The sequence below is a fragment of the Salmo trutta genome, chromosome 5 (assembly GCF_901001165.1).
Source record: "Salmo trutta chromosome 5, fSalTru1.1, whole genome shotgun sequence".
Classification (NCBI taxonomy): Eukaryota; Metazoa; Chordata; class Actinopteri; order Salmoniformes; family Salmonidae; genus Salmo; species Salmo trutta.
This window is the reverse complement of record NC_042961.1, coordinates 52,138,232-52,152,417: the sequence shown is the minus strand read 5'-3', so window position 1 is coordinate 52,152,417 and position 14,186 is coordinate 52,138,232. Positions and strand designations below refer to the sequence as shown.

At 41.3% G+C, this 14,186-nt stretch overlaps 1 protein-coding gene and 1 long non-coding RNA gene across 9 annotated transcripts in view; both read right to left on the bottom strand.

The window, feature by feature from the left end:
- The window catches only part of LOC115194456 (uncharacterized), a 3,024-nt gene extending 2,562 nt beyond the window's left edge, over positions 1–462 (bottom strand). The window contains exon 1 of the long non-coding RNA XR_003878366.1: positions 1–462. This exon is cut by the window's left edge and continues 548 nt beyond it. This is a non-coding gene — a long non-coding RNA (uncharacterized LOC115194456).
- The window catches only part of LOC115194453 (microfibrillar-associated protein 3-like), a 29,172-nt gene extending 15,915 nt beyond the window's left edge, over positions 1–13,257 (bottom strand). The window contains exons 1-11 of one of the 8 annotated variants that reach the window (XM_029754158.1): positions 13,215–13,256; positions 11,367–11,467; positions 11,061–11,222; positions 9,604–9,662; positions 9,300–9,432; positions 8,323–8,394; positions 7,978–8,043; positions 7,758–7,885; positions 5,433–5,494; positions 3,524–4,521; positions 483–912 (exon numbers count right to left, since the gene is read on the bottom strand). In XM_029754158.1, the coding sequence (XP_029610018.1) occupies positions 483–756 (274 nt within the window). In that variant the 5' untranslated portion in view covers positions 757–912; positions 3,524–4,521; positions 5,433–5,494; ... (6 more) ...; positions 11,367–11,467; positions 13,215–13,256. Of the gene's footprint in view, positions 1–482; positions 913–1,796; positions 2,050–3,523; positions 4,522–5,432; positions 5,495–7,757; positions 7,922–7,977; positions 8,044–8,322; positions 8,395–9,299; positions 9,433–9,603; positions 9,736–11,060; positions 11,223–11,366; positions 11,468–13,214 lie in introns of those variants that run through there. The other 7 variants (XM_029754157.1, XM_029754156.1, XM_029754161.1 and 4 more) reach the window with 7 other exon arrangements.
- Positions 13,258–14,186: the final 929 nt, after the last annotated feature.

Here is a 14,186-nt window from a genome sequence, read left to right as displayed (position 1 = left end):
TAATCGCAGCAAATAATCCCCCTTATATATATATATATATCTCATCATAGTCTGTCATAATGCAACTACTCAATGTGACCTTCCTATGAAATCCCCCCCACCCCTCTGTTATCCCTCCCTCGTCCACAACACACAAATATTTTTGACTGTAGTCTACAAATGCTGCCCTTTGGCCATACAAAAACTTAAATACAGAGGGATTTAGTCAGTGGTTTACAGGGATTTAGGCTATTTTAACTATAAATCATAATTCTAGCTTTTTTCATGACAGTTTGTGTTAATGCCTGTCATCCTCTGCATCAGACGGTCTGCATAGTCACACGATTTATTTCATAACGCCTTATTATTGAAATAGAACTTGAATGGTATTGCCTTAAGCCGGACACCGGCAGTTCAAATTGGTGTTGAGAGTAGCTGATTCTGTGGCTAAAGCCACATCAAGGATATTATTGATAACTGTACATTTAAGTAGCTTGACTTACTTGTCTCCGTGTCCAGCAGGTCTCCATGCGAGTTGAACCACTGTATATTCGGTACAGGCTCTCCAGTGACGTTGCAGTCAATCAGCGCGCAGTTACCTTCGCGGGCGATGATCTGGCTTACTTTCGAGAACACCAGGGGGACAAATCCACCATCTGCCACCGTGCCGTTTTCTGTGCTGTTTCTATCTGAAACCGCCGATAGAACCCCGGCGGTGTAGAGGCTGATAGTGGACAGTAGGAAGAGGCTAAAAGCGTAGCCACTTGACCGACTCATTTTCCCCCCTTCTTCTTCTTCTTCCTGACCGTCGCTTTCCCCCGAGGATAGTTTGTCATGCCACTCGCGTCTTCATGTTCAACACATACTGGCTATCTCCTGATTGCGGTAAAGAAAGGCAATTTGGTATTCTGCTCCAAATCTTGAAGCATTCCACTGGAAGAGGGAACCAATTAATGAAAGAAAAGCACTCATGAACATTCTGAACAGTTAGTTTGTTTAGATAGTAATGATTTCTCTGCTGAACCAAAATATAAGGCCAGGGACCTTTGGTTGATAAATGACTCCCCGACCCAATAGTCTTTGACTCAGACAACAACAAAGAAACACTACCAAATACAACAACAGTTTTTTACTGTAAAGCCAACAATGAATGTAATATTGTTGTTACAGCAACAGTATCTGTTAATGCATTGTTACAACATAGAGCTACAATGTTACAGACGTGATATAATTATAATATTGACGCCTACATAATATTTATTTTCGGTCTATTTTTATTAGCTAACGTTAGGCCTAACTTATTGTCTAAAATCAGTTGCTTGATAACAATAAATGGTGTTAGCTAGTTAGTAGTATAAATCAATATATTTATTTGACCGACAATTTGAATGCAAAAAAAAGTAGCTAACCTAGCTAGCTATTCTGGGCTATTTGCAATAGCAAGCTAATATTGGTCTGGATGCAAAACAGCGGAGGCTTGCTAGCAACCGAACGTTAACGTCGCTAGCCAGCCTGGAAAGGACACAACGGGTTGGCTAACTAGCTAGCTTCTTTGATATAGCTAACTTAGCGATAACTTAGATGGAGTTATATAAACGGCCAAGTAGCTCACATAATATAGTTCGTTAGTTAAATGTAATGTTTAATGTAGTAACGTTAGCTAACTAACAGAAAAATAATCAACGGTTACTGTAGCTAGTAACGTTACTAGGTACAGGGAATGATGACTGCTAACGTTAGTAGCTAACCATCATCATAGCTAGCGATAACGCTATCTCGATTAATAAACGTTTTCCAACATCTAATTGCATACTTACACGATAGTCGTCCACTGTTATGTTTGCTTAGCTAGCTACTAAATATGTTTTATCGATATGCGGTCAAGAAGGAGATCGCCGTCTGTCTTTCGGACACCGCCGCGTTCAGCTATTTATTCCACATCCTCAAATCTCTCGTCTTTTGCTCAGCTGGCGGCTTGACACAACATTCGTTCGCTGCAGCGTTCTGCTTCCCTACCCGAGTCAAATTACAAGCAAGCAGCAAGAAAACTAGGTCGGTCATTGGCCACGCACGAACCTTATTTGATCCGACCTGAAGGGGTCCACATGGCAATCATGAATGTGTCATTAGTGGAATTAAATGTAGCTAGAAAAGTTCTTCAATTTTTAATTGAAAAGAACATCATCACGTATTTTTATTTAGCTAGGCAAGCCTGTTAAGAACAAATTCCCTGGCCAAACCCTAACCCGGACACTGTGCCAATTGTGCACCGCCTAGAATCGAACCAGGGTCTGTAGTGCACCTCTAGTACTGAGATGCAGTGCCTTAGACTGTTGCGCCACTCGGGAGCCCAAGCTTCTTCCAAGAACTAAAACACATAGCAACTAAAACATGTCATTTTTTTCATGAATGAATGAAGTGCATTTATGAACTAAACTGTAGGCTACATTTAGGGCTTACTGCTTTGTGTCTGCCCTTTTTCTTTCTATGAAGTCTAGTACATTAACATACAGTTCTCCAGACAGTAAACAGAGACCAGTGTCTCACTCTCTCTGAGGTCCAGGCAGTTTGCCATCATCAACCACTGCATTGTTCAATCTGATGGATGTAACTACAGTACTGAAGACTGATGAAGAGGCCAAATGCCAGGGCAGTTCAAGTTGTGGTTCTATTTAATCCTCGGACTTCCCTTTGTATATATAAATGACCAATGAGATGAGTTGTATTCAGAACATGACTCATTTGAATAGGCAAAATAACTAGGATACAAACAAATTAAATCAATTTGCAGGCACACTCTCTTCACACATTCTCTCTCCACACACTCACACACAAACTGTTGCAGTCACAAGAGAGTGTATAAAGTTCAGGTAAAAAGAACAAACTGTTTGGCTCAACCCAAGTAGGTCATATCTGCCTTCCGGAGTGGATTATTGACCGACCTTGTCGGTGCTTTAAAAGCATGAATAAATCTCTGAAATGGACACGTGCTATTAAAAGACTCGATTCATTAATCCATAACCCTAGCTACCTCGCATTAGCAAGTGTTGATATTGTGGAAAGAGTGTTATTTCCCAATAAATATACACAACAGCAGAGTTTCAATGAACTGCAAATTCAATTCTAACCAGGAGTGAGACATAGGGGTTGCTTCAGATGAAACACAAACACGTGGCCGGCTGCCTAGGTGCCTCTCAAGTTATAAAAACAGTTAAAAACAATGAATATTTTTTTGTTCAGAAATGCTTGGCTCAAGTAATGCTGATTTAGATCTCCAAGGCAAAATGCGTATCTTGTCCGAGGTAAGTTAGCATCTCTGTGATTCAAGTGTGAATTAATGTACAGTATTTGAAATATATATATATATATATATCTCTGTCAATGAAAATAGTTAATATTTTTGTTATCTGAAGTACTCCTTACAAAGTTTCCTTGATGAGTGCAGAGCCTCTTGAAAGCCAGTGTAAAATGAGAGAGAAGGTATATTTATTACTCATTTATTGACTTCAAGTGTGTGTGTGTGTGTCTGTGTGTGTTTCTTCACCTCATCGATCTGTTGCGGTGTGGAGAGGGAGAAGGCCGCTCTGACATAAGGACAAGGGTCTGAGCTGTTGATCATGAATGCACCTAGGACAACATACAATATTCAACAAACCAGGACCTACATACCAAATCTCATGACAGAGCCAAAACTGTGGTGGTGTGGTGTGGTTATGAACTTATATCATAGCCTGGTGACTCCATTTGCTCTCTCTCTCTCTCACACACACACACACACACACACACACACACACACACTCTCTTATCTTGAAGCTCAGAATTATGTGTCATAAAACTGCTGTTTAGAGATTCTGTGTGCTGATATTAGAGTTGCTCTTTGTTTCTTCATCTCCCAGTCCCACTCTGCACATAACAAGCCTAATAATCTACTGCAAAAGGCTTCAATTTTTTTGTGCTGTGAGGGAAAACCCCCCATGTTAGATTATAAAATAAAATCTGAAAGTGTTCCCTGCTATTTTCACATAGAAACAGACCAATCAGCGTGGATTTGGAGTGTTCTCGTGTGGGAGGGGAAACGGTGGGTTTTTAAATCCGTTTGCCTTGGTGAATACTGGCTGTTTTCCATCCTATCCCACATCCTATTCCTGACAACACTAGCCCCGCCCTGCAAACCTCCTGCTGCTGATCGTGATGCATGAGTAGGACTAGAAACCTAGACAACCAAATAACACAAGACACACAGTAGGGTTACCTGTAGCCAACCTGTCCTTAATATCCCAAATATAGATAATTTTAAATGACAGGAACCTCTCAAAGATGCATGACTTCAGTATAAGTGGACTATTTTAGAACCCCAAACATAATCTCATTCAGTCAAACAGGCTGTATTAGTTTAGTCAGTGTATGTGTCAGCTGTGGTGAGCCCGAGGTAAGGTGTGTGCGTGTTTGTCTTCTCCTCCAGAGCTTTCTCCATGATCAACTGCTGGGTGTCAGCGATGCCCTTCAGTTTGATCCACAGGAACATGCCTGCAGCGCGCCATTCTGTCCCATCCACACACACACACACACACACACACACACACACACACACACACACACACGAAAGAGAAAAAGAATGGTTGGGTCTGGGTATTGTTTGGTGCAGGGATTGTTTCTTGTATTATGCCTTTAGCAAAACGCTAATTCCTCTATAGACTTTTTTTGTTATAACCTTTTAACAAGCTCCTAGCACTGTGTTATGTGATGGCTTTATAATAATGTTAGGCTTTGATGGGTTGGGATTTCTGAACTTTAAATGTTATTAATCATTAGTTGTAATAGAGACCTGAGGGGTGCCATAGCCGAGGGGCTACACCAGAGGTGAAGGGTTATCTCTAGGGGAAGGTCCTGAGAGTAGGAAAAGCGATCACGTGGCAGGCATTGATAAGGGGAGAGAGCCATGGATTAATGATGAAGGGGATCGAGGTCAGGTCAGGTCACGATAAGGGAGAAAGAAAAGTTTTTGGTCCATATCACTTAGGTTCCTGCCTAGCACTACAGATACAATGTTTAGCGATGTTGGGTTCTGAGAATATGAAATATACTTATTCATGTCACTGAGGGAGAGAGGGTAAAGTTTACATATGTTGTTGTTAGCCATCAGGGATCATATAGGAGGGATCCTCTGGGAGAAGATACACAGACTGGTACCAGTCACCATGACAGCCGTGAGTTGGGGAGGAGTGAGCACTTTGGGGCAGAGGTCATGTCAGATGAAGTGAGGAAGAACAGATATCACTAAGGTTCTGTCTAGCAGAACCTTAGTTCAGATGTGTAGGAGGAGACTCAGCATAGGAGAAAGGGTTAAATATCAATGCTTGTGTGAATTTCCTGCAACAGGGTGATCAAATTAAGACCCTACATCTGTAGGTGTGTTGTTTATTCAGGTGACATTGGTACGACCTTTGACCTACCCATCTAAGTTGTTGAGGACACCTTCCTGACCAAAGCCATGCAGCAGTTGGGACACAATGAGCTGGAGAGGGGGAGATGGAGAGAGGGAGAGAAAGGGAGAGAGAGAGAGAGCGAAAGGGAGAGAGAGAAAGGAAGAAATCGAGAGAGGAGACTGAGAACCAGGCCAGGGTGTAGTAGTCAAAGGTAGAAGTCACCACAATCTCGACACCAATAACCAAATCTCGTGCGCACGCTGGCCAGCTACATTTTAATGTTTTGGTAGTCATGCGAGACTTCTCACCAGCCCCCACTGAGCAATAATGTAAGGTACTACCAACCTTTGAGAACTTGACCAGGGAAAAGGAATATACAGTATAGCTATGTCATGACTGTATTTTTTTTGTATTTTCTTCTCTCACATTGTAAACAAATGGAATGAACTCTTTCTATATTCCATACTGTCTATAACATTCCATACTTCTGTATCATCTACATTTACTGAGAAGAAACTGAAGTGACGATCAGACCGACCGATGTAATTCCATCTATTCTAGGGCGCTAGACAGTGTGCTTGTTCTTTAATCACACATCCTCATTTATCTATTCCCTAACTTCCTCCTGCGTGTGAGAAAATAACCCACAGGTGTCACGATGACATGACGTTGGTCTACAAAGAGCAGGCAGTGACTGAGTGGGACTGGCTCTTCCAGCCAGCTCATGAAAGGTGAATTAGCATTGTGTTAACCTCGGTGATGACATTGATTAAACTACCAACACTTTCTGTCTACTCTCATCTACAGGGAAACGCGGGGTGTCCCCCTATTGGCACCCTATTCCCTACACAGTGCACTACTTTTGACCACCCTGGTCAAAAGTAGTACACTATATAGGGAGTAGGGTGCCATTTGGGAGGTAATTACAGACAATTATGTCACTAATCTATACTGAGAATGTTACAGTACATTCACACAATTAAATAGAACAATTGTAAATCTCTCTCTCGATGATTGCATTTGTCTCATTAAAACCCAGCCCAACTGTCTCTTCTGGGAAAAGCACTTTAAAAGGTTTTTTAATCATGGTGTTATTCACTAGGAACCAAAGGGAAGCAAACAGACCAAAATGGGGAGGGACTACCTAAACTTGTCCAATAAGAAACGCTTGTTCTCATTTTCTGTTGCGAAACATGTTGTGACGGTGTGCACTAATGAATGTCCCCCAGGAGCTTTCCAGTTTTGCTCTTACTACAGTCACAGGAAAGAAGCCTCTTATGGGATTTAAAAAGTGACTAGAGACTAGACACAAAGTAGAAAATACAATCACATGAAATGAAAGATGGCTGAAGTGTTTATTACTACCTACCATGCATTTTAAAGGGGGGTGGTATGAAAGTTTACTAAGACATCCATGCTACATGTACATAATAGTAGTTACTTGTTTATTTCTACATTTATTTTAAAGGGGATGGTGGGGTAGTTTACTATTAGGCCTACTTTTAAAGGGGAAGGTGGGGTAGTTTATTACAACATGTATTTTAAAGGGGAGTGTGATGCATTTTAAAGGGGGTGTTGGGGTTAGAAGTAGAGGTTCATTCACCTGTGTGAAGGTGCTGGTGTGTATCGTAGAAGCCTGGATGTGTAGTACCACTCTGTACTACACAGGTCCATATGGACTATTACTGAAGGGAACACTCTCTGCATATGCATTCTGTGTGTGTGTGTGTGTGTGTGTGTGTGTGTGTGTGTGTGTGTGTGTGTGTGTGTGTGTGTGTCTGTGTCTGTGTCTGTGTGTGTGTAATTAAATTGTCCAACATGAACTGGAATATCAAGGTGCCACTAACCAGCTGTTTACACACATTCTGACTTAATCTCTCTGTAAACAAGTTCAGACGTGTAAATAGACAACCACATAGCCAACGTGTCTCATTGAACACTCTGTACTCAGAGGGAGAGAGACTACTACAAAATGACACTGATATAACTAGTAATAGTGTAATAACTGAAACTAAACAGTTATCTTTTTTTAACGATACTTTTAAAGTCTTTGTATGTTTATTGGATAGAGGGAGATAGAGGTGAAAGGTAGGAGAGAGAGTGCTGAAAGAGCAGTGGGCTGGATTTAAATCCATTCTGGCAGTGGTACAACCGACCTCTGCTCCAGAGGCAGCAGCATAGACCGCTAGACCACACCAGACTACTGAACAGGTCGCTCTTGCCAAATAGATTATTATTTCAATGAGATTAACCTGCATTAATAAAGGTTAAATTAAAACAGTTTACTTCCTACTTCCTCCCTGACCTCTAACCTCACATGGTTGCTTTGGCGATCTGACAGGTGTGCCTCACCATGACGACAGGATCTTTGAGAAGGAGTCTGTCCTGATGATCCGTCCGTCAACGTCCATGGTGAGAAACATGGGAGCTCGCTCAGGCAGGCAGGAAGGCAGGCAGGCAGGCAGGCAGGCATGAGCAGCCTGTTTATGATATACAGTAGGGTTGATGCCAGTGCTCTGTCCCAATAAAACACACAAAGTCAAAATACATGAAACAATGACACCATATTTACCTTTTCAAACTGTAGGAAGAAATAGCGGTCATCCTCGATAATAAGGAGGTCATACTGTCTGGCAAGCTGTCAAAACGAGAACAAAAGCTGATTAGTTCTGGTGAAGTAGACCTTTAGGGAAATCAATTTTCCACTCAGGTCAGAAAAGAACAAGCACAATCATTTCGCTCCCATATGTATAAGTCATTGTTTCAGTGTCAGTCGTTTTTACTGGCCCTGTGACCTGACCAGGACCGTGTCAAACTCCAGGCCCTAGTCATAGGCTGGTCAACATGAATCAGACCGTTAGGGAAATCATTAATGAGAACTAAAAGTGTGTGTGAGAGAAAGAGAAGTGCTTCTTACTGCAGTGAGAGTTCCAGAGTAGGTAGATGCGTGGAGTAGAACGTCTCCAGGATTGACAAGCATTTCAAAAACCTACCAAAAAAAGGAAAAAGAATGATCCCGTACCCAGAATCAAAACATTCCCTTCAACGTAGACAAAAGTATACTGAACAAAAATATAAAGGCAGCATGTAAAGTGTTGGTCCAATGTTTCCTGAGCTGAAATAAAAGATCCCAGAAATGTTCCATACACACAAAAAGCTTACTTTGTTCAAATTCTGTGCACAAATGTATTTACATCCCTATTATTGAGCATTTCTCATTTGCCAAGATAATCCATCCACCTGACAGGTGTGGCATATCAAGAAGCTAATTAAACAGCATGATCATTACACAGGTGCACCTTGTGCCGGGGACAATAAAAGGTCACCCTAAAATGTTCTGTTTTGTCACACAACACAATGCCACAAATGTTTCAAGGCTTGAAGGAGCGTGCAATTGGCATACTGACTGCAGGAATGTCCACCAGAGCCGTTGTCAGAAAACTGAATGTTCATTTCTCTACCATAAGCCGCTTCCATGTCATTTTAGAGAATTTGGCAGTATGTCCAACTGTCCTCACAACCCCAGATCACGTGTAACCACACCAGCCCAGGACCTCCAGATCAGGCTTCTTCACCTGCGATCATCTGAAACCATCCACCCGGACAGCTGATTAAACTTTTGTGGGGGGAAACTAATTCTGATTGGCTGGGCCTGGCTCCCCAGTGGGTGGACCTAGCTCCCAAGTGGGTAGGCCTATGCCCTCCTAGGCCCATCCATGGCTGTGCCCCTGTCCAGTCATGTGAAATCCATAGATGAGGGCCTAATGAATTTATTTAAATTGACTGATTTCCTTATATGAACTGTAACTCAGTAAAAACATTGAAATTGTTCCATATAGTAGAGGAGAGGGTGAGAATAGGACAGTATCATGAGATCATTAGAGATAGTCCCACCTTGCAGAGGCCCTCCTGGCTGCCTGTAATAACACACATATCCATTTGACCCTTTTCTGGACTGTAGTTGGCTGTAGGAGGGTTGTGAAGGTTCTTTTGCAGGTTCTTCATTCAAGTCAACAGCTCTGGGATTCTATACACGGGAGAAAGACGATTAAAGTAACTGTCCAGTGTTTCTCCAGATTTCTATGAAATATGACCAATAATTAATTGCAATATGAGTGAAATTGTTTTCCTTCCCCCAAAAATTCGAATTAAGTTTGTTAGAAAGCAGCTTTTCTGTGTTGGAATGGTGTGGACGTACCCCAACATCAGAATGGTGTGGGCATCTGTCACGAAAAATATTAGGAGAATGACATCATCCTATATGAGGAAATAGAAAGCATTTTTTGAACAGTCTGAAGTGTTTTTTCTCCAATTTATGCTTTGGCCACAAATACGAGTATAAGACGAGTCAACAACATTACTTGGGTATGAGTTAACAGAATATAAACTTTCAAAAGTCAGATTTTCACTGGACAGTTACTTTAACCTTTCCATTCATAGGGGCGAATTCTAAGTTTAGTTGAATTTTTATTTAAGTCAATGAGAGGCGAAGTGAAAGATGTGAAAATGGAGGTTAGGATTCACCCCATATAGAATAACCTACAGTTACAAAAACCTCACCCAATTCTCTTATCTTTTTTTAAAACAAGAAATAGGCCTAATCGTTAATAATTACATTTGAATAGCAGCCAAAGTATGTATCAATAGCATATTCAGTATTTGATGTGTGTATTGGATACTGTGGTGCATAATAGGATGCCATTTGAGACGCAGCCTTGGCTTTATTGTCCCGGCATCTCTTATCAGCTGTGATTGAACCAATGCAGACCACACACACACACACACACACACACACACACACACACACACACACACACACACACACACACACACACACACACACACACGGGTTGAGAGAGCTATAGACCAATACGAGACACTATTTACACAGATAGTTATAAAGCTAGATAAGGAGCCATTAGAGAGATAACCTCCCTTCTAACACTGCCATTGACTAGTATAGGTGTCATGTTGTCCTAACCTTTTCAATGTTGAACAGCACTGTGACAGGTCAAAAGTTTAAACTGGCCAATGATTTTACATTGTAAACATAGCCAATTCCTGACCAAATGAATTGTGTGTTAGAGCTAGCCATGTACTACTGTATATTACTCTGTTTGTGTCAAGGGGAGATTTTGGAGGCTATGTTCTTGTTGACTCTCCTATATTGTAGCAATACGAGGGTAGCCCTGACCAGGACACGAACCAGTAACTGTCAACCCAACACCTTAGCCGTTACGCCAAGAGATCCGAACCTCTTGACGAGGTCAGTAGGTGTTGGGTTAAGGTCGTTACAATATCATGCTCTGAAGAAGCTTCCAGGATCTTTTAGAAGACTAGCCCTTTCGTGGGCTAAAATACGTAAGGGGGGTGTGGTATATGTCCAATATACCATGGCTAAGGGCTGTTCTTAGGTATAAACCCCCGAGATGCCTTATTGCTATTATAAACTGGTTACCAACGTAATCAGAGCATCAAAAATACATGTTTTGTCATACCCGTGGTATATGGTCTAATATACCACGGCTTTCAGCCAATCAGCATTCAAGGCTCAAACCACCCAGTTTATAAATCATAATAAACAATATCCTGGTCAAAAGTATTGCAGCATATAGGGAATTGGGTGTTATTTCGGACACACCCAGTGTTTCCCACCCGCTGGAGGCAGAGTACTGTAGAGCCCTCTTCATCATGGTCTTGTCGAAGGTGATCGTGTCCCCATTCTTCACCTGGATGGAGCAGGACTGGAAGAAGAAGGTGTTGGGAGCCCCTCCGGCCAGGGAGATCATGGAGGGGGAGACCTCTGCTGGAGCTCAGCTTAGGGGTGGAAGAGGGAAAGACAGGTTGGTTTCTCAAGTCTCATATAATGAAATTGTATTGTGGCTTACACTGAACCAAATTATTTTACCCCTACACTTTAGGAACTGAATAAAATGTAATAAATTGAACTATGGATCAAACCTGAAAACTGACAAAGAACCATGACGTACTCAACATTCGGATGATGGAGGGCTTCCGAGCTGCACTTACAGCTGTCAAAAACCGAGCGTTGTTCATGGCTCCTGTAAAATCAACACACAGGTAGGTTTCTAACAATTAACACGGACAGAGCAGGCTTTCCTGTGGTATGTCAACATTCCTGAGGAATAGAGATATACAATGTGACAGTGTACGATTGTTAACAGCAACACATGACATCATGCTGCATGATGACACATTTTACATCATTTACATTTGAGTCATTTAGCAGAAGCTCTTATCCAGAGCGACTTACAGTTAGTGCATTCATCTTAAGATAGTTAGGTGGGACAAACATATCACAGGCATAGAAAGTACATTTTTCCTCAATAAAGTAGCTAGGAGGGGGGGGGGGCAGGTCGACGTGAGGAGGATAATTATCTAAGATACTGTTTGAAGAGGTAGGGACATATGGACAGATAGGGTATTTACATGCTGTCTACTAATGTTGATTGTTGGTTGGGTCAAGTTACAACAAGACATAAAGACATAGTAAATACTGTTCACCCATCCAATGTCAATCATCTTCAGAAAAACTTGATCATGCTATAATGATGAGATGTATTATACTATGTTTAGTTTGAGTGTGATATCCTTGGCACCTTGATAAAGTACCTTCTATGTTACTGGCAAGACAAGTACAGTAGTAGGTTGCGAACTAAACTCCTAAATAGTAAGGTTACTATGCTGTCCTGCTCCTGCATACAGCAACACTGGAGTGGATTATCTTGCAATAAAGGCAGCGCGAATAGAGCTCGATAGTAATGGAGTCTTTTGTAGGCACTAACTGTGCCATGGTTTGTTGGGCAAAGCCTATGGGAAATTGAATGGCGTTTTTGTAAGGGGTTTTCGATAAACGCCAGAAATAAGGTCTGTGGTAAACACAGGCTTAGGAGAGTTTATACGTTTTGTTCTGTGAGATACAGTTAGAGGACCATTTTCTTTTCATGAGCCTGGTTTTATTTCTATTACAGCATATCGGATGACTCTCATTCATATTCCATTCACCCAGTTCAATGTAACAGCGACAGGTTTAGGCTACTACATGATACTAGAATTGTCCCTATATCCACCATGAGGTTGCTGCAACCTAGCCTATGAATTAAAGTTTACAATGTAGGTGCACACAGGCCGAGAGACAAATGTAAGGCACTCTTGCCTGCATCTAGCTGATATAGGGTGTAATCATTAGTCCAACAGTTGCAAACAGGTATGTTTATCCCCGTTTTGTTCCATTTAAGAAACGTTTTTCAACAGAATCGGCAAAATGAATACACCTGATCACGGGTAAACAGAGTTCACTCTCATAACAGCAACGTTGTATTCAATTCGCTTTATTGGCATGACGTAACAGTGTACATATTGCCAAAGCTTACTTTGGAGATTTGAAATATTAACATAATAAAAATTATAAAAATCTATGTTGTCAACGGGACAACAGTAACAACAATAATCAATGGTAAAAATAATCAAATGCTGAACAATACCAATAATAATAGAGGACATGTGCAGGCTGGTTTGTCTGTCCCTCATTTTATGCTGCTTGTGGACTTCAATGCACAACAAATCAGCTGGAAGTGACCAGGCGAGAAAACCTTTCCAAGCCAAACCTCTACAAACAGCTTACATCGTTGTCACCGTATGAGCTCAAGTAACCTCATAGTCAGCGTAGCTAATATAGCTAACGCGTTAGTAAACCCCTACAATCATGCAGTAACGTTAGTGTACTGTCAATAAGCAGTTACACCGGCTGGCCCCGGTGGCAATAAATTAGTAATACCAAAAGCTTACCTTGACTTGGAAGAGTTCCAGTGTTGTGTTGGTAAGTCATAGCCAGCTAGCTAACATAGCATCCCTGTGTTTGAGCAGGGTGTTTCAGTAGGCTAAATTAGCTAGCTGCATTTGCTAGCTAAGTAAGTGAAACTGAAAGTGAAGAAAAAAAGACGAAATCTCTCTCTTTCTCTCTTGCTTGTCCTTCATTTTGGAAGAAATTAATTTGTTCAAAACTGTTGAACAATTGTCTTTCTCTCTCTTTGAGTCACTACTCACCACATTTTATACACAGCAGTGTTAGTTAGCTGTAGTTTATGCTTTCTGTACTAGATTAATTATCTGATCCATTGACTGTGTGGGCAACATGTCAGTTCATGCTGCAAGAGCTCTGACAGGCTGGAGGACGTCCTCCGGAAGTTTCCATAATTACTATGTAAGTCTATGGAAGGGGGTGAGAATTATGAGCCTCCTAGGTTTTGTATTGAAGTCAATGTACCCAGAGGAGGATGGAAGCTAGCTGTCCTCTGGCTACGCCATGGTGCTACCCTACAGAGTGCTGTTGAGGCTACTGTAGACCTTCTTTGCATAATAGTGTGTTTCAATCAGTTATTTGGTGACATGTGAATATATTTAGTATAGTTTTATCGAAAAAGGATCACTTTTCAAATGTTTGACAATTTCAATTTCTATGAAATTCACTGAGGAGGATGATCCTCCCCTTCCGCCTCTGAGGGGCCTTCACTGATGAGATAATCTTCATCAGCAAACGACACTAGAATTTATGTAATAATAAAAAGACACAGAAAGCACAAAGACTTCATAATTCATAAAGGTCATGTTAACTGACTGATATTATCTCATAGAAGAAAACATATAAAATCTCCTAAATCTGTGTTAACCTCAGACCTTATTTTCACAATTTATCCCAAAACCCTTTTCCTTCCCTATTCATTTTTGACATAGGAATGGCTGAACGAACCAGATGTAACT